Source organism: Macaca nemestrina, chromosome 1, assembly GCF_043159975.1.
Source record: "Macaca nemestrina isolate mMacNem1 chromosome 1, mMacNem.hap1, whole genome shotgun sequence".
Lineage (NCBI taxonomy): Eukaryota > Metazoa > Chordata > Mammalia > Primates > Cercopithecidae > Macaca > Macaca nemestrina.
The window spans coordinates 104,371,605-104,390,297 of NC_092125.1; the positions used below are offsets into that span (position 1 = coordinate 104,371,605).

Sequence of the window (18,693 nt, forward strand, 5' to 3'; positions counted from 1 at the left end):
TGGGATTATTCCAATATATTAATAAACAGTCTAGCTTAGTGCAAGTTGCTGTTTGTTTTGTACGGTCCCTTATGGCAAAATGCTGGAAGATTGCCTCTCTTCTAATGCATTCTTTTTTTTTTTTTCTTTCTAATGTCTTCTTGATTATAATGTGAGAGCTCCATTTTGCCTGCCTGCCCTCTCTCCTTTATTCACTAAATTAATTGCTTTAATTAAAATTGGAAATGTTTTGCTACAATTCTCAACCTGAAAAGCCAGGGTACTCATCTTTTTAATTTCAGGTACCCGCCCAGACATCTAAATAAGCCCTATGCATGTTGTTTTCCTTTCTTTTGACAGAAGCAAATAGAATCTTAATTTGTCCAGATGAGTAGCTTTCGTCTCCAGTGTGATTTTCATTTAAGTCTGTCCAACAACATGCCAAAGAAACATGTAATTCCACTTCTATAAACTATTTAGTGCTGCTTCTGTTGAATCTTTTTCTCTCACCTTTTATTCCAGAGTAAAAAGAGATCACACCAAGAGTTTCCCTAAGATGTATCCCACCCAAAATGTCTTGTAAATATTTCCAGATGAGCAGAGCACATAGAAAATTTCCTGTATTTTTAGTGATTGATGCTGCCATCTGGCATTTGAAGTTAAATGCTATATCAAGATTTTTCTTCTTTTCTTATAGCTATACAAAAAGCCAGATGTCCCACTGTATAAGAAAATTCGTTCAAGTGAGTAACTTGGGAGCTATTTTTTCTGCCTTTGTACATCAATGTCCTTCTGAGCCTAGGACTTGAAAAATTATCCTGTATGTTCACAAACTATTCTTTGCTTTCTTTTCAAGATGTCTACGTTGATGTCAAACCCCTTTCTGGTTACGAAGCTACCACCTGTAACTGTAAGAAGCCAGATGATGACACCAGGAAGGGCTGTGTTGATGACTGCCTCAATAGGTACTGTCATGCTTTGATTTCTCTAAAGCATAGGCTTTAAGGTATACATACAACACTTCCTTTGGAGGGTACAGTTAAATAGGCTCTTTCATTTTTCTTCAAGAAGTTGCATAAAGATACATAAACTAGAGTGGGTGGGCAGAATACAGAAACAGAAAATGAATGAGATTTAGTCTTGTGTGCGCCTTGGTTGGTTTAAATCCTTTTACTTTTTTTTTTTTTGAGATGGAGTCTCGCACTGTTGCCCAGGCTGGAGTGCAGTGGCGCGATCTTGATTCACTGCAAGCTCTGCCTCCCAGGTTCACGCCGTTCTCCTGCCTCAGCCTCCCTAATAGCCGGGACTACAGGCTCCCGCCAACACACCTGACTAATTTTTTTGTATTTTTAGTAGAGACAGGGTTTCACCATATTAGCCAGGATGGTCTCAATCTGACCTGGTGATCCGCCTGCCTCAGCTTTCCAAAGTGCTAGGACTACAGGTGTGAGCCACTGCGCCCGGCCAATCCTTTTACTATTTATGAGACCTGAGGAAAGTTATTTAATGCATCTAATAAAAGTAATACCTTACCTTCTCTATGGAGGGTTCATGGGAATTATATGAGACTGTTCATAAACAATGTTTGTGAAGTTTTGGCTTGGGGGTATTTTTTTTTTTTTTTTTTTTTGAGACGGAGTCTCGCTCTGTCGCCTAGGCTGGAGTGCAGTGGCCAGATCTCAGCTCACTGCAAGCTCCGCCTCCCAGGTTTACGCCATTCTCCTGCCTCAGCCTCCTGAGTGGCGGGGACTACAGGCACCCGCCACCTCGCCCAGCTAGTTTTTTGTATTTTTTAGTAGAGACGGGGTTTCACTGTGTTAGCCAGGATGGTCTTGATCTCCTGACCTCGTGATCCGCCCGCCTCGGCCTCCCAAAGTGCTGGGATTACAGACTTGAGCCACCGCGCCTGGCCTTTTTTTTTTTTTTTTTTTTTTTTAAGAGATAGGGTCTCACTGTGTTGCCCAGGCTGGATTCAAACTCCTGGGCTCAAGTAGTCCTCCCACCTCAGCCTCCTGAGTAGCTGGAACTATAGGCATGTGATACCGTGCCCAGCTCATAAAACATTAAGCACAGTCCTAGGTACCTTCCTAGCTCTCAATATATGATTGCCATAATGAGGAAGGAGAATAGGACAGTGGCAGTGAGAGTGAAGAGGAAGGGCATGATATATTTTAGAAGAAAAGTATGTTGATAAACCATTGGCATATAGGGGATATGCTCTTCATATAGGGGGTATATTCTCTCTCTGACGATGAAGTGTGGAATCTAACTGAATTAGAGATAAGAATTATGAATTTGGCTGGCATGGTGGCTCATGCCTGTAATCCAAGCACTTTGGGAGGCTGAGGTGGGTGGATCACCTGAGGTCAGGAGTTCGAGACCAGCCTCACCAACACAGAGAAACCCCATCTCTACTAAAAATACAAAATTAGCCAGGCATGGTGGCTCCTGCCTATAATCCCAGCTACTGGGGAGGCTGAGGCAGGAAAATTGCTTGCACCTGGGAGGCAGAGGTTGCGGTGAGCCAAGGTCGTGCCATTGCACTCCAGCCTGGGCAACAAGAAGGAAACTCCATCTCCCAAAAAAAAAAAAAAAGAATTATGAATTACGACTTTGATTTGAGTCTATGTAATTTTTTTTTTTTTTTTTCTGAGATGGAGTCTAGCTCTGTTACCCAGGCTGGAGTGCAGTGGCGCGATCTTGGCTCACTGCAACCTCTGCCTCCCAGGTTCAAGCGATTCTCCTGCCTCAGCCTCCCGAGTAGCTGAGATTACAGGTGCCCACCACCACGCCTGGCTAATTTTTGTATTTTTTTAATTTATTTTTTTGAGACGGAGTCATGTTCTGTCACCAGGCTGGAGTGCGGTGGCGCAATCTCAGCTCACTGCAACCTCTACCTCCCAGGTTCAAGTGATTCTCCTACCTCAGCCTCCCAAGTAGCTGGGACTACAGGCATGAGCCACTACACCTAGCCAAGAGACTATATAATTTTAAATGGCACTGAAATTTCAAAATGGAAATGTCTAATAGACAAAGGAGTGGATATAGAATTTGTTGTTTTAGTAACAACGCACATTTGCAGCAAAATAAAAAAGAATCAGTGAATTTTACATCAGTATTTCCTGTTCTGGATAGTTCTCATGGCTAAAGATAGCTTCCTTCTTCTCTAGTCAACTGTGCATGTGGTCTGAAGGAAATCAATGTTTTAGCTCTTCCTGCTTCAGCATGCCAGTTGGGAAATTCTACCTTACCTGCATCACTGTAAATTCACACTTTGTCATTTTATGTACATACAGTTTCACATAGTGTTTTGCATACTGATTTTCTTTACTCACAAATATTTTAAATGCACACTTTTATTAAACAGTGTGGTCCAAAAGCTCAGTATTTTTATTTATTTATGACACAGGGTATCACTCTGTTGCTCATGCTGGAGTGCAGTGTCGCCATCACAGCTCACTACAACCTCGACCTCCTGGACTCAAGCAATCCTCCCATGTTAGCCTCCTGAGTAACTGAGACTAAAGGCGCATGTCACCACGCCTGGCTAATTTATTTATTTATTTTTAACATAGAGACGGGATCTCGATACTTAGCCCAGGCCTGTCCTGAACTCCTGGACCCTTAAATCTCACTATATGAGGGACAACCTAGATCTATGTTTAGTAGCTGGCTGGGGTGCAACTCTCCCATTTTTCTTTTTTTTCTTTTTTTGAGACGAAGTTTCGCTCTTGTTGCCCAGGCTGGAGTGCAGTGGCGTGGTCTCAGCTCACTGCAGCCTCTGCCTCCCAGGTTCAAGCGATTTTCCTGCCTCATCCTTCTGAGTAGCCGGGATTACAGGCACCTGCCACCACACCCAGCTAATAATTTTTGTATTTTTAGTAGAGACAGGGTTTCACCATGTTGGCCAGGCTGGTCTCAAACTCTTAACCTTGGGTGATCCTCTCGCCTCGGCCTCCCAAAATGCTGGGATTACAAGCGTGAGCCACTGCGTCCAGCCAACTCTCATTTTTCAAGGCCATTATCTGGCTAAAGATAATGGCAAATTGTACTAAATCAAAGACCTCACATTGTAGTTTACAGCATCTAATTTCAGATTTTGGTAAATTTAGTTTGGTTTCCAGACACAACAAATAGAAACATGGTTTGCTTTTATATAATTTAAGGACTATTCTGGTTATCAAAACAAATGGGGAATATATTTCAACGCCTTGAACTCTAGACAAATTTTCAGTAACCTCTGAATGATTATTCCCTGGAAGAAATCTTTTAAAATTTAAATCTCTCTTATCTGAGCACTCTTTTATTTATACTTCAGGGTTGTTTTTTTTTTTTTTAATCCGTATGCAGTTTATAGTATGTGTTATTAGGTATTATGAAAATACTTGGTGCCAGCGAAGCACAGTGACTCACGTCTGTAATCCCAACAGTTTGGGAGGCTGAGGTGGGCAGATCATTTGAGGTCAGGAGTTTGAGACCAGCCTGGGCAACGTGACAAAACCCCATCTCTACAAAACATACAAAAGTTAGCAGTCATGGTGGTGCACGCCTGCAGTCCCAGCTACTTGGGAGGCTAAGGTAGGAGGATCGCTTGAGCCTGACTGCAGTAAGCTGTGATCATGCCACTGTACTCCAGGCTGGGTGACAGAGTGAGACCCTGTGTCAAAAAAAAAAAAAAAAAAAAGAAAATATAGGTGTGGAATATTATGAATTAGAGGTTACATTTGAAGCCATGATTATAGATGAGCTCTCTAGAGAAAAGGAATATGGTAGAGGAAAAATGGATTTCTACCAGAAAAGACAGGAATTGTTATTGGCAAGGTGGGAAATCCAGTATCATAAAAAATAAAGAAAGCCAAAAAAGGAAGACGTTTCAAGAGGGGTGTTCAATAATATTCATGTACCAAAGAAGTCAGCAAAAGGAAGAGTTAAAGGTGGTTGAATTTGATGTTACAGCACTGCCTTCTTTACAGCTGAAGCTGATTATCTTAAATTGAAGAATAATCCAGTCGATACTTTCTCTGCTTCCTATTTATATGATTTGATACTGTGTGCCGTGTGCCCTTTAGAATCGTGGTGGTATTTTTGTGAAGAATAACTCAAATCACTCTGAAAGTACTTTAAGGTATAAACTTACATATTTTCTTTACAAAACTTAATTTTTTTTCTTTTTTCTTGAGACACAGAGTCTCGCTGTGTCACCCAGGCTGGAGTGCAGTGGCACCATCTCAGCTCATTGCAGCCTCTGCCTCCCAGGTTCAAGCAATTCTCCTACCTCAGCCTCCCAAGTAGCTGGGATTACAGTTGCCACCACACCTGGCTAATTTTTGTATTTTTAGTAGAGACGAGGTTTCGCCGTGTTGGCCAGGCTGGTCTCAAACTCCTGACCTCACGTGATCCTCCCACCTCTGCCCCCCAAAGTGCTGGGATTACAGGCATGAGCTACCATGCCCGGCCTTTAAAATTATGATTATAAACATAACATGATATTTTGACGATTATTTTCTTGATCATTCCTTGTTTTAATCATGCTTAAGGCCAGGCATGTTGGCTTATGCTTGTAATCCAGCATTTTCGAAGGCCAAGGTGGGCAGATCACTTGAGTCCAGGAGTTTGTGACCAGCCTGGGCAAAATGGAAAAACCCCATCTTTACCAAAAATATAAAACATTAGCTGGGCATGGTGGCATGTGCCTATAGTCCCAGCTACTCGGGAGGCTGAGACAGGAGAATCTCTTGAACGTGTATGGCAGACATTGCAGTGAGGCACACACCATCATGCCCGGCTAATTTTTGTATTTTTAGTAGAGACGAGGTTTTGCCACGTTGGCCAGGCTGCTCTCGAACTCCCGACCTCACGTGATCCTCCTGCCTCTGCCCCCCAAAGTGCTGGGATTACAGGCATGAGCCACTGCACCCGGCTAGAATTTTTAACTTGTTAATTCACTAACTATTATGAGTTCAGCTAGTCATATAGCCTGGAAATGTCATTTCAATTAACGTAATACAAAATTCCTGTAATACAACAGCAGCAAATATACCTAATGTCACTGAATTGTACTCTTAAAAATGGTTAAGGCCGGGTGTGATAGTTCATGCCTGTAATCCCACCTACTCAGGAGGCCGAGGTAGGATGGATCCCTTGAGCCAAGGAGTTTGAGGCTACAGTAGGCTGTGATCAGGCCACTGTACCCCAGTCTGGGTGACAGAGGGAGACTTCCCCTCTTTAATTAAAACAAAAGGCTGGGCACAATGGCTTGTGCCTGTAATCCCAGAACTTTGAGAGGCTGAGGTGGGTGGATCACTTGAGGCCAGGCGTTCGAGACCAGCCTGGCCAACATGACAAAACCTCGTCTCTACTAAAAATACAAAAATTAGCTGGGCATAGTGGTGCATGCCTGTAATCCCAGCTACTTGGGAGGCTGAGGCAGGAGAATCCCTTGAATCCAGGAGGCAGAGGTTGCAGTGAGCGAGATCGCGTCACTGCACTCAAGCCTGGGTGACAGAGCGAGACTTTGCCTCAAAAAAAAATAAAAATAAAAATAAATTTTAAAAAACAAAACAAAACTGGCCAGGTGCAGTGGCTCACGCCACTAATCCCAGCACTTTGGGAAGCTGAGGTGGGTGGATCATTTGAGGTCAGGAGTTCAAGACCAGCCCGGCCAACATGGTGAAACCCCATCTCTACTAAAAATACAAAAATTACCCGGGTGTGGTGGTATGCGCCTATAATCCCAGATACCCGGGAGCCTAAGGCAGTAGAATTGCTTGAACCTGGAAGACAGAGATTGCAGTGAGCTGAGATCATGCCACTGCACTGCAGCCTGGGCAATGGAGTGAGACTCCGTCTCAAAAATAATAAATAAAATAAGAGTAAATTAGGGGCCGGGTGCAGTGGTTCACAAGCCTGTAATCCCAGCACTTTGGGATGCTGAGGCGGGCGGATCACCTGAGGTCAGGAGTTTGAGACCAGCCTGGCCAACATGGTAAAATCCTGTCTCTACTGAAAATGCAAAAAATAGCTGGGCACAGTGTCGCACATCTGTAAGCCCAGCTACTTGGGAGGCTGAGGCAGGAGAATCACTTGAACCTGAAAAGTGGAGTTTGCAGTGAGCCGAGATTGTGCTAGTACACTCCAGCCTGGGCAACAGAGCCTGATTCCATCTCAAAAAAAAGAAAAGAAAAGTAAATTAGGTATTTTACCACAATTTTTTTAAAATCAGTAAATAGGCATGAGTGCTTCAAAATAAGAGTGCAGTGAAATCATCATCAAATTACTGATTCTTCTTTGGATCACAGTTATTTATTTATTTATTTATTTATTTATTTATTTTGAGATGGAATCTCACTCTGTTGCCCAGGCTGGAGTGCCGTGGTGCGATCTCTGCCCACTGCAACCTCCACCTCCCAGGTTCAAGGGACTCTCCTGCCTCGGCCTCCCAAGTAGCTGGAATTACAGGCACACACCACTACACCCAGCTAATTTTTGTATTTTTAGTAGAGACAGGGTTTCACCATGTTGGCCAGGCTAGTCTTGAACTCCTGACCTCAGGTAATCCACCCACCTCAGCCTCCCAAAGTGCTGGGATTACAGGAATGAGCCACCGTGTCTGGCCTTATTCTTTGAACAGATAAATATGACAATGTTTACCCAGGATGCTGAGTGGACAGTTAGCTTAATCATTTACAAGAAGCATTCAGGATTTGTAACCTGACTTGGAAATTCTGAATATTATTAATTTTTGACATTTATTATTTTAATCTTAGTGATTTGGGTACTTTTATTAAATAAAAATTGATTTCATGTATTCATTTTTAAATGTTTGTAAACTTTAAAAATGGATGCATCAAGGTATGCATCATGTAAATTGATGTATAGTTATTCCTTTTTTTTCTAGAATGATCTTTGCTGAGTGTTCCCCCAACACTTGCCCATGTGGCGAGCAATGCTGTAACCAGAGGATACAAAGGCATGAATGGGTGCAATGTCTAGAACGATTTCGAGCTGAGGAAAAAGGTTGGGGAATCAGAACCAAAGAGCCCCTAAAAGCTGGGCAGTTCATCATTGAATACCTAGGGGAGGTTGTCAGCGAACAGGAATTCAGGTACAGTGGTAAATGATGGTATTCTAATAAAATGCAAAGGTATAAGATTAGAATGGAGAATGGAAGATTCAAAATTTACTTTCATCTACTCTTTAATTGCCTTTCAATCATTTATCTTCTCTTTAGGAACAGGATGATTGAGCAGTATCATAATCACAGTGACCACTACTGCCTGAACCTGGATAGTGGGATGGTGATTGACAGTTACCGCATGGGAAATGAGGCCCGCTTCATCAACCACAGCTGTGACCCAAATTGTGAAATGCAGAAATGGTAAGGAAGCAGGAAAAGGTGAAGCCAAGAATCCAACAGAATAGGCATTGAGTGCAGCAAGGGATTGATCTTTCCACACTGTCAGTCAGCTTACACAAAGCAGCTCAGGCTATTCCCCACTACCCCAGATCCCATGGGCAGAGTAAGCTTCATTTCACCCTAACTTCTCACTCCCAGACAGATATTTTTGTTTTTATTTGTGTTTTGTTTTTATGTTTGTTTGTTTTGCTTGTTTGGTGTTTTTGTTTGTTGTTTGTCATGCAAGTAGTTTCAGGATTTATGTCCTAGAAAAATGTAATAATGATAATAATGATAGCCAGGGTGGTGGTATGCGCCTGTAGTCTCAGCTATTTGAGAGGTTGAGGTGAGAGGAGCACTTGAGCCCAGGAGTTTGAGGCCAGTCTGGACAAAACAGCAAGAAAAAATCAGAAATAAAAAATAATAATGGGTCGGGTGCGTTGGCTCACGCCTGTAATCCCAGCACTTTGGGAGGCCAAGGTGGGCGGATCACGAGGTCAAGAGTTTGAGACCAGCCTGACCAACATGGTGAAACCCATCTCTACTAAAAATACAAAACTTAGCCAGGCATGGTAGTGTGCACCTGTAATCCCAGCTACTTGGGAGGCTGAGGCAGGAGAACTGCTTGAACTTGGAAGGCTGAGGTTGCAGTGAGCTGAGATCACACCAGTGTACTCCAACCTGGGTGACAAAGCAAGACTCCATCTCGAAAAAATAATAATATTAATAATACCTAATATTTATTGAGTTCTTATGTGCTAGGCACTGTGTTACATGGATCTTCTCATATCAGTTCATTCAGCTACTCTACTGCATGCTTATTACATACCTGGTGCATTTCTCACAAAGAGAAATAAAAATAAGTAAATGGAGGTCCCTTCTCCTCAAACATGATTAGCATCTAATTGAGAAGCAAAAAAATCACACCTAAAAAACAATTTTAAAAAGATTATATGAGGATACTGTGAGCAACTTTGGGGTTTTTTGTTAAGTTTTTAAAAATTATAATTCATATACAGAGAAATACCTAGATCTTAAGTGTACATTTCCATTAATTTTTTCAAATGTATACACCCATATAACCCACACCCCTATGAAAATATGACACACTTTATCATTTCAGAAAGTTACCTTTTAAGTCGATCTCCCAATCCCCCAAGGCAAGCGCTGATCTGATTTCCATTGCCACAGATGAGTTTTACCTATTCCAGAACTTCATGTGAATATATTATTTTGTGTCTGGCCTCTTTCATGTTAAAAACATGTTTTTGCAGTTCATCCATGTTGAATGCATTAGTGGTTTGTTGCTTTTTAATGTGGAGTTAATACTTCTTTGTGTGAATTTGCCACAGTTTATCAATTACTGTGAACAACTTTATATTTGAAAAGTTAGACGAAATGAACAAATTCTTTGAAAAACATTCCGGCCAGGCACGGTGGCTCACTCCTATATTCCCAGCACTTTGGGAAGCCGAGGTGGGTGGAACACGAGGTCAGGAGTTCAAGACTAGCCTGGCCAAGATGGTGAAACCCCATCTCTACCAAAAATACAAAAATTAGCCGGGCGTGGTGGTGGGCGCTTGTAATCCCAGCTACTCAGGAGGCTGTGGCAGAGAATCGCTTGATCCCGCGAGGCGGAGGTTGCAGTGAGCTAAGATCGCGCCACTGCACTCCAGCCTGGGCGACAGAGCAAGACTCAGTCTCAAAAGAAAAAGAAAAAGAAAAACATACCTTTCCAAACATGACATAAGACAAAATAGAAAATCTGCACATGTACCCCCAAAATTGAAAATATAACTAAAAATATCTAACAAAAGAACCTGGAGAACCGGATGTCTTCACTGATAATTCTTCCACATACTTAAAGAACAATTAGGCTAGGCGTGGTGGCTCACACCTGCAATCCCAGCACTTAGGGAGGTAGAGGTAGGAGGATTGCTTGAGCCCAGGAGTTCAAGACCAGCCTGGGCAAGATGGTGAGACCTGTCTCAACAAAAATTTTAAGATAAAATTTAAATATTAGCTGGGTGTGATGGTGCTACTTGGGAGACTGAGGTGAGAGGATCGCCTGAGCCCAGAAGTTCAAGGTTATAGTTTTCTGTGATGATGCAACTGCACTCCAGCGTGGGTGACAGAGACCCTGTGTCTATTAAAAAAAATGAAGACAAGAAGAAATAATGGCAGTACCACTTATAAACTCTTTGCTTCTATAAAACTAGCGTTACCTTCTTCTAAAGCCTAACCAGGATGTTAACAGAAAGAAAAAATATAGGCCAATGTCTTCCATGAACATAGACACAAAAATCCTAAATAAAATATCAACAAATAAAATTTAACAATAAATACAAAGGTTAATACATCATGGCTATGTGGGGTTTATTCCAGGAATAAAAGATTGTTTGGTTTAACATTCAAAAATCAGTGTAAACCAATGTAATTTTATCACATGAACAGACTAAAGACATACTGTCTCAATAGAAGCAGAAAAAGCATTAAACGGTATTCAGTGCTCATTCGTAATTAAAACTCAGCAAACTAGGAATAAAAAGGAACTAACAAATCTGCTAAAGGGCATCCAGTTTTTAAAAATCTTTAGCTACCATTGTACATAAATAAGGATATCCACTGTCACATTTACATTTGAAGATTCTAACCAATACAATAAGAAAAGGAAAAAAGTATAAAGATTAGAAATGAAAAAAATTTAACTACCGTTATTCACAGATGACATTATTATACACATGGAAATTACTACAGATATAAGTGAATTTAGTAAGATTAATGGAAAGATGGTCAGTATATAAAAATTAATGTATTGAGTACATTTTAATATATTAGCAACAACCAAGTAGAAAGTGAAATTTAAAAACTATTACAAGGCCAGGTGCAGTGGCTTATGCCTATAATCCCAGCACTTTGGGAGGCCGAGGAGAGCAGATCACGAGGTCAGGAGTTCGAGACCACCCTAGCCAACATGATGACTGAAACCCTGTCTCTACTAAAAATACAAAAATTAGCTGGCTGTGGTGGCACATGCCTGTAGTCCCAGCTATTGGAGGCTGAAGCAGGAGAATTGCTTCAACCCAGGAGGCAGAGGTTACAGTGAGCCAAGATCACGCCACTGCACTCCAGCCTGTGCGACACAGCAAGATTCCGTGTCAAAATAAATAAATAAAAACCAATACAATTTACAATAGCTTCATAAAAGCTATTGTAACTAGTCCCTAAGAATAAATCTTATGAAAGTTTGTAGGATCTCTATACTGGAAGCTGTCAGATGTTGGGAAAAAATAAAGATGACCTAAATTAATGGAAAAATATGCGATGTTCAAGGGTTGAGTGTTGGTAAATTTGTTTTTAAGTGAAAGGAAGTTTGTTGGCTGGGCGCGGTGGCTCAAGCCTGTAATCCCAGCACTTTGGGAGGCCGAGACGGGCGGATCACGAGGTCAGGAGATCGAGACCATCCTGGCTAACCCGGTGAAACCCCGTCTCTACTAAAAAATACAAAAAACTAGCCGGGCGAAGTGGCGGGCGCCTGTGGTCCCAGCTACTTGGGAGGCTGAGGCAGGAGAATGGCGTAAACCCGGGAGGCGGAGCTTGCAGTGAGCTGAGATCCGGCCACTGCACTCCAGCCTGGGCGACAGAGCCAGACTCAGTCTCAAAAAAAAAAAAAAAGAAAAAAAAAAGAAAGGAAGTTTGTTAAGAAAGTAAAGGAATAAAAGAAAAGAAAGGCTATTCCATAAACAGAGCAGCCCCAAGGGCTGCTGGTTGCCCATCTTTATGGTTCTTTATAGATTATATGCTTAGGGTGGAGTATACATGAGTTTTCTGGGAAAGTGGTGGACAGTTCCCAGACCTAAGGGTTTCTTCAATTTTTAGACCATATAGGGTCACTTCCTGACGTTGCTATAGTGTTTGTAAACTGTCATAGCACTGATGGGAGTGTAGTAGTGAGAATGACCAGACGTCACTCTCTTTGCCATCTTGGTTTTGGTGGGTTTTGGCCGGCTTCTTTACTGCAACCTGTTTTGTCAGCAAGGCCTTTATGACCTGTATTTTGGCCAACCTCCTATCTTATCCTGTAACTAAGGATGCTTAACCTACTGGGAATGCAACCCAACAGATCTCAGCCTAATTTTACCCAACCTCTATACAAGATGGAGTCGCTCTGGTTTAAATGCTTCTGACATTTTCCCCCTCCCTTTTATAAGAGAACCCTTAATCCTCAGGGGTAAACAGGGATAAAGATCCATCTTTAGCAGTTTCTTCAGGTTGAATAAGGGTGATGATATTCCTGCCTATTAGGGTCTCTTGTATCCAAGTCGTAGAGAAGAGCTCAGTCATAAAGCATCAGTATGAGTAAGGGCCATTCATAGTTCTGACAAAAGGTGATATCACAGGTCAGGAACCCTGTACAGGGACTGTGTGGAAAAAGTATGACGCCAGTTTTCCCAAGCGGCTTTTATTGGCTCTCTCAGCCAAGTTTGGTTCCTTAATATAAAGCACTCCATTCCAATCAAAGCCTTGGTAAAATAACCAGTTTCTCCAGTTGTGTCAACTGGTTTCCAGATTTTGGAGAAATCAGGTAGAGAGAAACAAACATGCTTCAAATTTTGTTCACAGGAGTTTTACTCAATTGTTAAGATCTGTCAATATGCCGGGCATGGTGGCTTATGCCTATAATCCCAGCACTTTGGGAGGCTGAGGCAGGTGGATCACCTGAGGTCAGGAGTTCGAGACTAGCCTGGCCAAAATGGTGAAACCCCATCTCTTAAAAATACATTAAAAAATCAGCTAGGCATAGTGGCGTACACCTGTAGTCCTAGCTATTCAGGAGGCTGAGGCAGGAGAATCGTTTGAACCCAGGAGGTGGAGGTTGCAGTGAGCTGAGATTGTGTCACTGCACTCCAGCTTGAGCAACAAGAGCAAAACTCCATCTCAAAAAAAAACACAAAGCTGTCAATAACTCAAAAGTTTGCTTGACTCAAAAGTCAGCCAATCATTGTTGCAGTCTATTTCCTTTGGGTCGTGGGTCCCCTAAGTATCATCCCTTTGTGGTCGCCAGAAAGATGCCGGAAAGGGGTTCTGATCCAGACTCCAAGGGAGGGTTCTTGGATTTTGCACAAGAAAGAATTAAAGATGGGTCCATAGAATAAAATGAAAGCAAGTTTATTAAGAAAGTCAAGGCATAAAATAACGGCTACTCCATAGGCGCAGAGCAGCCCTTTTTTTTTTTAAGACAGAGCTGGAGTACAGTGGTATGATCTTGGCTCACTGCAGCCTCCTCCTCCCAGGTTCAAGCCATTCACCTGCCTCAGCCTCCTGAGTAGCTGCGACTACAGGCATACACCACCATGCCTGGCTAATTTTTTTGTATTTTTTATAGAGACAGGGTTGTACCATGTTGGCCAGGCTGGTCTTCAACTCCTAGACTCAATAAATCAGCCCGATTCAGCCTTCCAAAGTGTTGGGATTACAAGTGTGAGCCACCAAGCTGGACCTGACAATCCAGTCTTTAAAATAGGTAAAAGAATAGATACTTTAAAAAAGAATATAAAAGTGGTCAATAAATATACAGAAGCACTTAATATGTTAGATACAGTTATTAGGGGAAATATTAAACTAAATTGGAAAACCACTACATACCCTCCAAAATGTCAAAAATTAAAGACTGACAGTATTGGCAAGGGTAGAGCAGCATAAATGCTCTTAGATTTGCTGGTAGAAGTGTAAATTGGTATACACACTTTCAAAAAATGGCACAACCTACCAAAGCTAAACGTATCCAGTAAACTAGCAACTCTAGTCCTAAGTATGTCCCCAACGGAAATGAGTGTTTATGCCAGACTTATGCAAGAACATCAACTAGAAGATATCTTTTCCCCCCTTTTTTTGGAGACAGGGTCTCACTCTGTCACCAGGGTTGAAGTACAGTGGGACGATCTTGACTCACTGCAACCTCGGCTTCCCAAGTAGCTGGGACCATAGGCGCATGCCACCATGCCCGGCTAATTTTTGTATATTTTGATAGAGATGGAGTTTTGCCATGTTGCCCAGGCTGGTCTCAAACTCCTGGGCTCAAGCAGTCCTCATTCCTCAGGCTCCCAGAGTGCTGGGATTACAGGTATGAGCCACCACACCTGGCCAGAAGATACCTTTTTTTGGTTTTCTGTTTTTGTTTTTTTGAGACAGAACCTTGCTCTGTCACCCAGGCTGGAGTGCAGTGGTGCCATTTTGGCTCACCACAACTTCCACCTCCTGGGTTCAAGCGATTCTCGTGCCTCAGCCTCCTGAGTAGCTGTAACTAAAGGCATGCGTCCCTACACCTGGCTAATTTTTATATTTTTAGTAGAGACAGTGTTTTGCCATGTTGTCCAGGCTGGTCTTGAACTCCTGACCTCAAGTGATCTGCCCACCTAGGCCTCCCAAAGTGCTGGGATTACAGGCGTGAGGATAGGTGACAGATCAACACTGTCTCAAAAGAAAAGTTACAGTATATATCAGTAGTCAGCAAGCTTGTTGGCTTTGTACCTGTAAAACTTTATTTACAAAGATGGGAGCAGTGGCCTGTGGACCAGAGTTTGCCAACTCCTGGTATACATTTCAAATGCTTTCTGCAGCTGGACTCAGTGGGTCATGCCTGTAATCACAGCACTTTGGGAGGCCAAGGCAGGCAGATCACCTGAGCTCAGGAGTTTGAGACCAGCCCGGGCAACATGGCGAAACCCTGTCTTTACTAAAATTACAAAAATTAGCTGGCATGCACATGCCCGTAGTCCCACCAGCTACTCAGGAAGCTGAGGTGGGAGGATCGCTTGAGCCAGGGAGGCAGAGGTTGCAGCAAGCTGAGATTGCGCCACTGTACTCCAGCCTGTATGAGAGTGAGATCCTGTTTAAAAATAAAAATTAGCCAGGTGCAGTGGCTCACGCCTATAATCCCAGCATTTTGGGAAGCTAAGGCAGGCGGATCACCAGAGGTCAGGAGTTGGAGACCAGCCTGACCAACATGGAGAAACCCTGTCTCTACTAAAAATACAAAATTAGGCATAGTGGCATGTGCCTGTAATCCCAGCTACTTGGGAGGCTGAGGCAGGAGAATGGCTTGAACCCAGGAGGCAGAGGTTGCAGTGAGCCGAGTTCGTGCCATTGCACTCCAGCCTGGGCAACAAGAGCAAAACTCCATCTCAAAAAAAAAAAAATTAAATTAAATTTTTTAAAAAAATGCTTTCTGAATTCAGGAAAGAAAAATACTAAAAACTAAAAATTTTTGACAAGGTTACATATAATAGGGCAGGATCTAACCCTTAATGTATTCCACACTGGTAAGGAGACAAGAACTAAGGAGTCAAACGGCCTGGGTTTTAATCCCCTGGGTTTGAATGCCACTTAATTGCTATATAACCATAAACAAACCCTGAGGCATATATACTTCATATATAAAATAGATATCATAATGCCTATCTGGTAAGATTGGTTTTTTTTCTATAGGATTGCTTTGAGAATTAATGATATAACTTGTTATGAGTATGGCATGGTAGTTAAGATTTTGAAGCCAGAATGTCTTAATTTGAAACTTGATTCCTCAACTTATTAACTGTGTAACTTTAGGCAAGTTTCAAACTCTATGTGACTCAGTTTTCTTATTTGTAGTATGAGGGCTATAATAACTAATAATAGTACATATTTTTATATAATTGTTAGGAGGATGAAATTAGTTAATATAAAATATTATAAAAAACACTCAGTAAATGTTAGCCATAATGATGATGACTATATTCTTTTTTTTTTAATATATTGAGATAAGGTCTCACTATGTTGCCCAGGTGAGTCACAAACTCCTAAAACACAGCCGAGCGCGGTGGCTCATGCCTGTAATCCCAGCACTTTGGGAGGCCAAGGGGGGTGGATCATGAGCTCAGGAGATTGAGACCATACTGGCCAATATGGTGAAACCCTGTCTCTACTAAAAATACGAAAAATTAGCTGGGCGTGGTGGCACATGCCCGTAGTCCCACCAGCTACTCAGGAAGCTGAAGTAGGAGAATCGCTTGAACCCGGGAGTTGGAGGTTGCAGTGAGCCGAGATTGTGCCACTGCACTCCAGCCTGGAGACAGAGCAAAAAAACAAAAACACAAAAATCAAAAAAACACATAAAATACTAAATGATCATTACCTTACGTATAATAGAACAAGAGAGGCACTCACGTGATAGATATTGGTAAAACTGGAAGATTTGTATAGGTAAGCCATAAAAAGTAATTTTAATTCATTTAATAAGTGAACTAAAGCCTTTTTTTTTTTTAATTTTATTTTTGAGACTGAGTCTCGCTCTGTTGCCCAGGCTGGAATGCAGTGGCATGATCTCAGCTCACTGCAACCTCTACCTCAGGGATTCAAGTCATTCTCCTGCCTCAGCCTCCCAAGTAGCTGGGATTACAGGCATGTGCCACCATGCCCAGCTAGTTTTTGTTTGTTTCTTTGTTTCTTTCTTTGTTTTCTTGAGACGGAGTCTCGCCCTGTTGCCCAGGCTAGAGTGCAGTGGCGGGATCTCGGCTCACCGCAACCTCCGCCTCCTGGGTTCAAGTGATTCTCCTGCCTCAGCCTCCTGAGTAGCTGGGAGTATAGGCACATGCCACCATGCCTGGCTTGTGTGTGTGTGTGTGTGTGTGTGTGTGTGTGTGTGTGTGTGTGATGGAGTCTCACTCTGTCGCCCAGGCTGGAGTGCAGTGGTGCAATCTTGACTCACTGCAACCTCTGCCTCCCGGGTTCAAACGATTCTCCTGCCTCAGCCTCCTGAGTAGCTGGGATTATGGGTGCACGCCACCATGCCCAGCTAATTTTCGTGTTTTTAGTAGAGATGGGGTTTCACCATATTGGTCAAACTGGTCTCAAACTCCTGACCTCATGATCTGCCTGCCTCGGCCTCCCAAAGTGCTGGGATTATAGATGTGAGCCACCCCACCCGGCCTTAATTTTTGTTTTTGTTTTTGTTTTTTGTTTTTTGTTTTTTTTTGAGACAGAGTCTTGCTCTGTCGCCCAGGCTAGAGTGCAGTGTCGCCATCTCGGCTCACTGCGAGCTCCGCCCCCTGGGTTCATGCCATTCTCCTGCCTCAGCCTCCCGAGTAGCTGGGACTACAGGCGCCCGCCACCATGCCTGGCTAATTTTTTTGTATTTTTAGTAGAGACGGGGTTTCACCATGTTAGCCAGGATGGTCTCGATCTCCTGACCTTGTGATCCGCCTGCCTCGGCCTCCCAAGTGCTGGGATTACAGGCTTGAGCCACTGTGCCCGGCCAATTTTTGTATTTTTAGTAGAGACAGGGTTTCACTGTGTTGGCCAGGCTGGTCTTGAACTCCTGACCTTGTGATCTGCCCTCAGCCTCCCAAAATGCTGGGATTACAGGTGTGAGCCACCGCGTGTGGCCTTGCCCGGCTAATTTTTATGTTTTTAGTAGAGACAGTTTTGCCATGTCAGCTGCACTGGTCTCAAACTCCTGACCTCAGGTGACCCACCTGCCTAGGCCTCCCAAAGTGCTAGGATTACAGGCGTGAGCTACCGCGCTGGTCTGGTCTCGAACTCTTGGCCTCAGGTGATCCTCCCACCTCAACCTCCCAAAGTGCTGGGATTACAGGTGAGCCATAATTTAGAAGGACTCTGAATACCAAGCAGGAAAACTTAAAGCCTAATTGACAACACAGACCATGTCTTCAAGAAAAATTATTTAGGATTCTTACTCTGGCAGTATTATACAGGCTGCCAAGGATAGAAAAGAGATTGAAAGTGGAGGCCGGGCTTGGTGGCTCATGCCTGTAATCCTAGCACTTTGGGAGGCCGAGGCGGGCAGATCACTTGAGGTCAGGAGTTCAAGACCAGCCTGGCCAACATGGTGAAACCCCGTCTCTACTAAAAATACGAAAATTAGCCAGGTGTGGTGGCTTACGCCTGTAATCCCAGCTACTCAGGAGGCTGAGGCAGGAAAATCACTTGAACTGGGGAAGCAGAGCTTGCAGTGAACTGAGATCACACCACTGCACTCCAGCCTGGGCAACAGAGGACGCTCTGTCTCAAAAAAAAAGAAAAAAAAAATCCAGCCTTTATAACTGTTTTCTCTCTTTACAGGTCTGTTAATGGAGTATACCGGATTGGACTCTATGCTCTTAAAGATATGCCAGCTGGGACTGAACTCACTTATGATTATAACTTTCATTCCTTCAATGTGGAAAAACAGGTAAGAATAATAAATCCTAGAGGGAGATTGGACTTTATCCCTTACAATGCTGTAATAACATGAGCTTTTAGTAAACATGATTGACTTGAAG

General features: G+C 42.9%; 1 protein-coding gene across 5 annotated transcripts in view; it reads left to right on the forward strand.

The window, feature by feature from the left end:
* The window catches only part of LOC105498260 (ASH1 like histone lysine methyltransferase), a 232,084-nt gene that overhangs the window by 185,603 nt on the left and 27,788 nt on the right, over nucleotides 1-18,693 (forward strand). For all 5 annotated transcript variants that reach the window (XM_071083894.1, XM_071083898.1, XM_071083903.1 and 2 more), the window contains 5 exons: nucleotides 677-722; nucleotides 836-944; nucleotides 7,877-8,083; nucleotides 8,210-8,356; nucleotides 18,494-18,602. In XM_071083894.1, coding sequence (XP_070939995.1) covers nucleotides 677-722; nucleotides 836-944; nucleotides 7,877-8,083; nucleotides 8,210-8,356; nucleotides 18,494-18,602 — 618 coding nt within the window. The remainder of the gene's footprint in view (nucleotides 1-676; nucleotides 723-835; nucleotides 945-7,876; nucleotides 8,084-8,209; nucleotides 8,357-18,493; nucleotides 18,603-18,693) is intronic.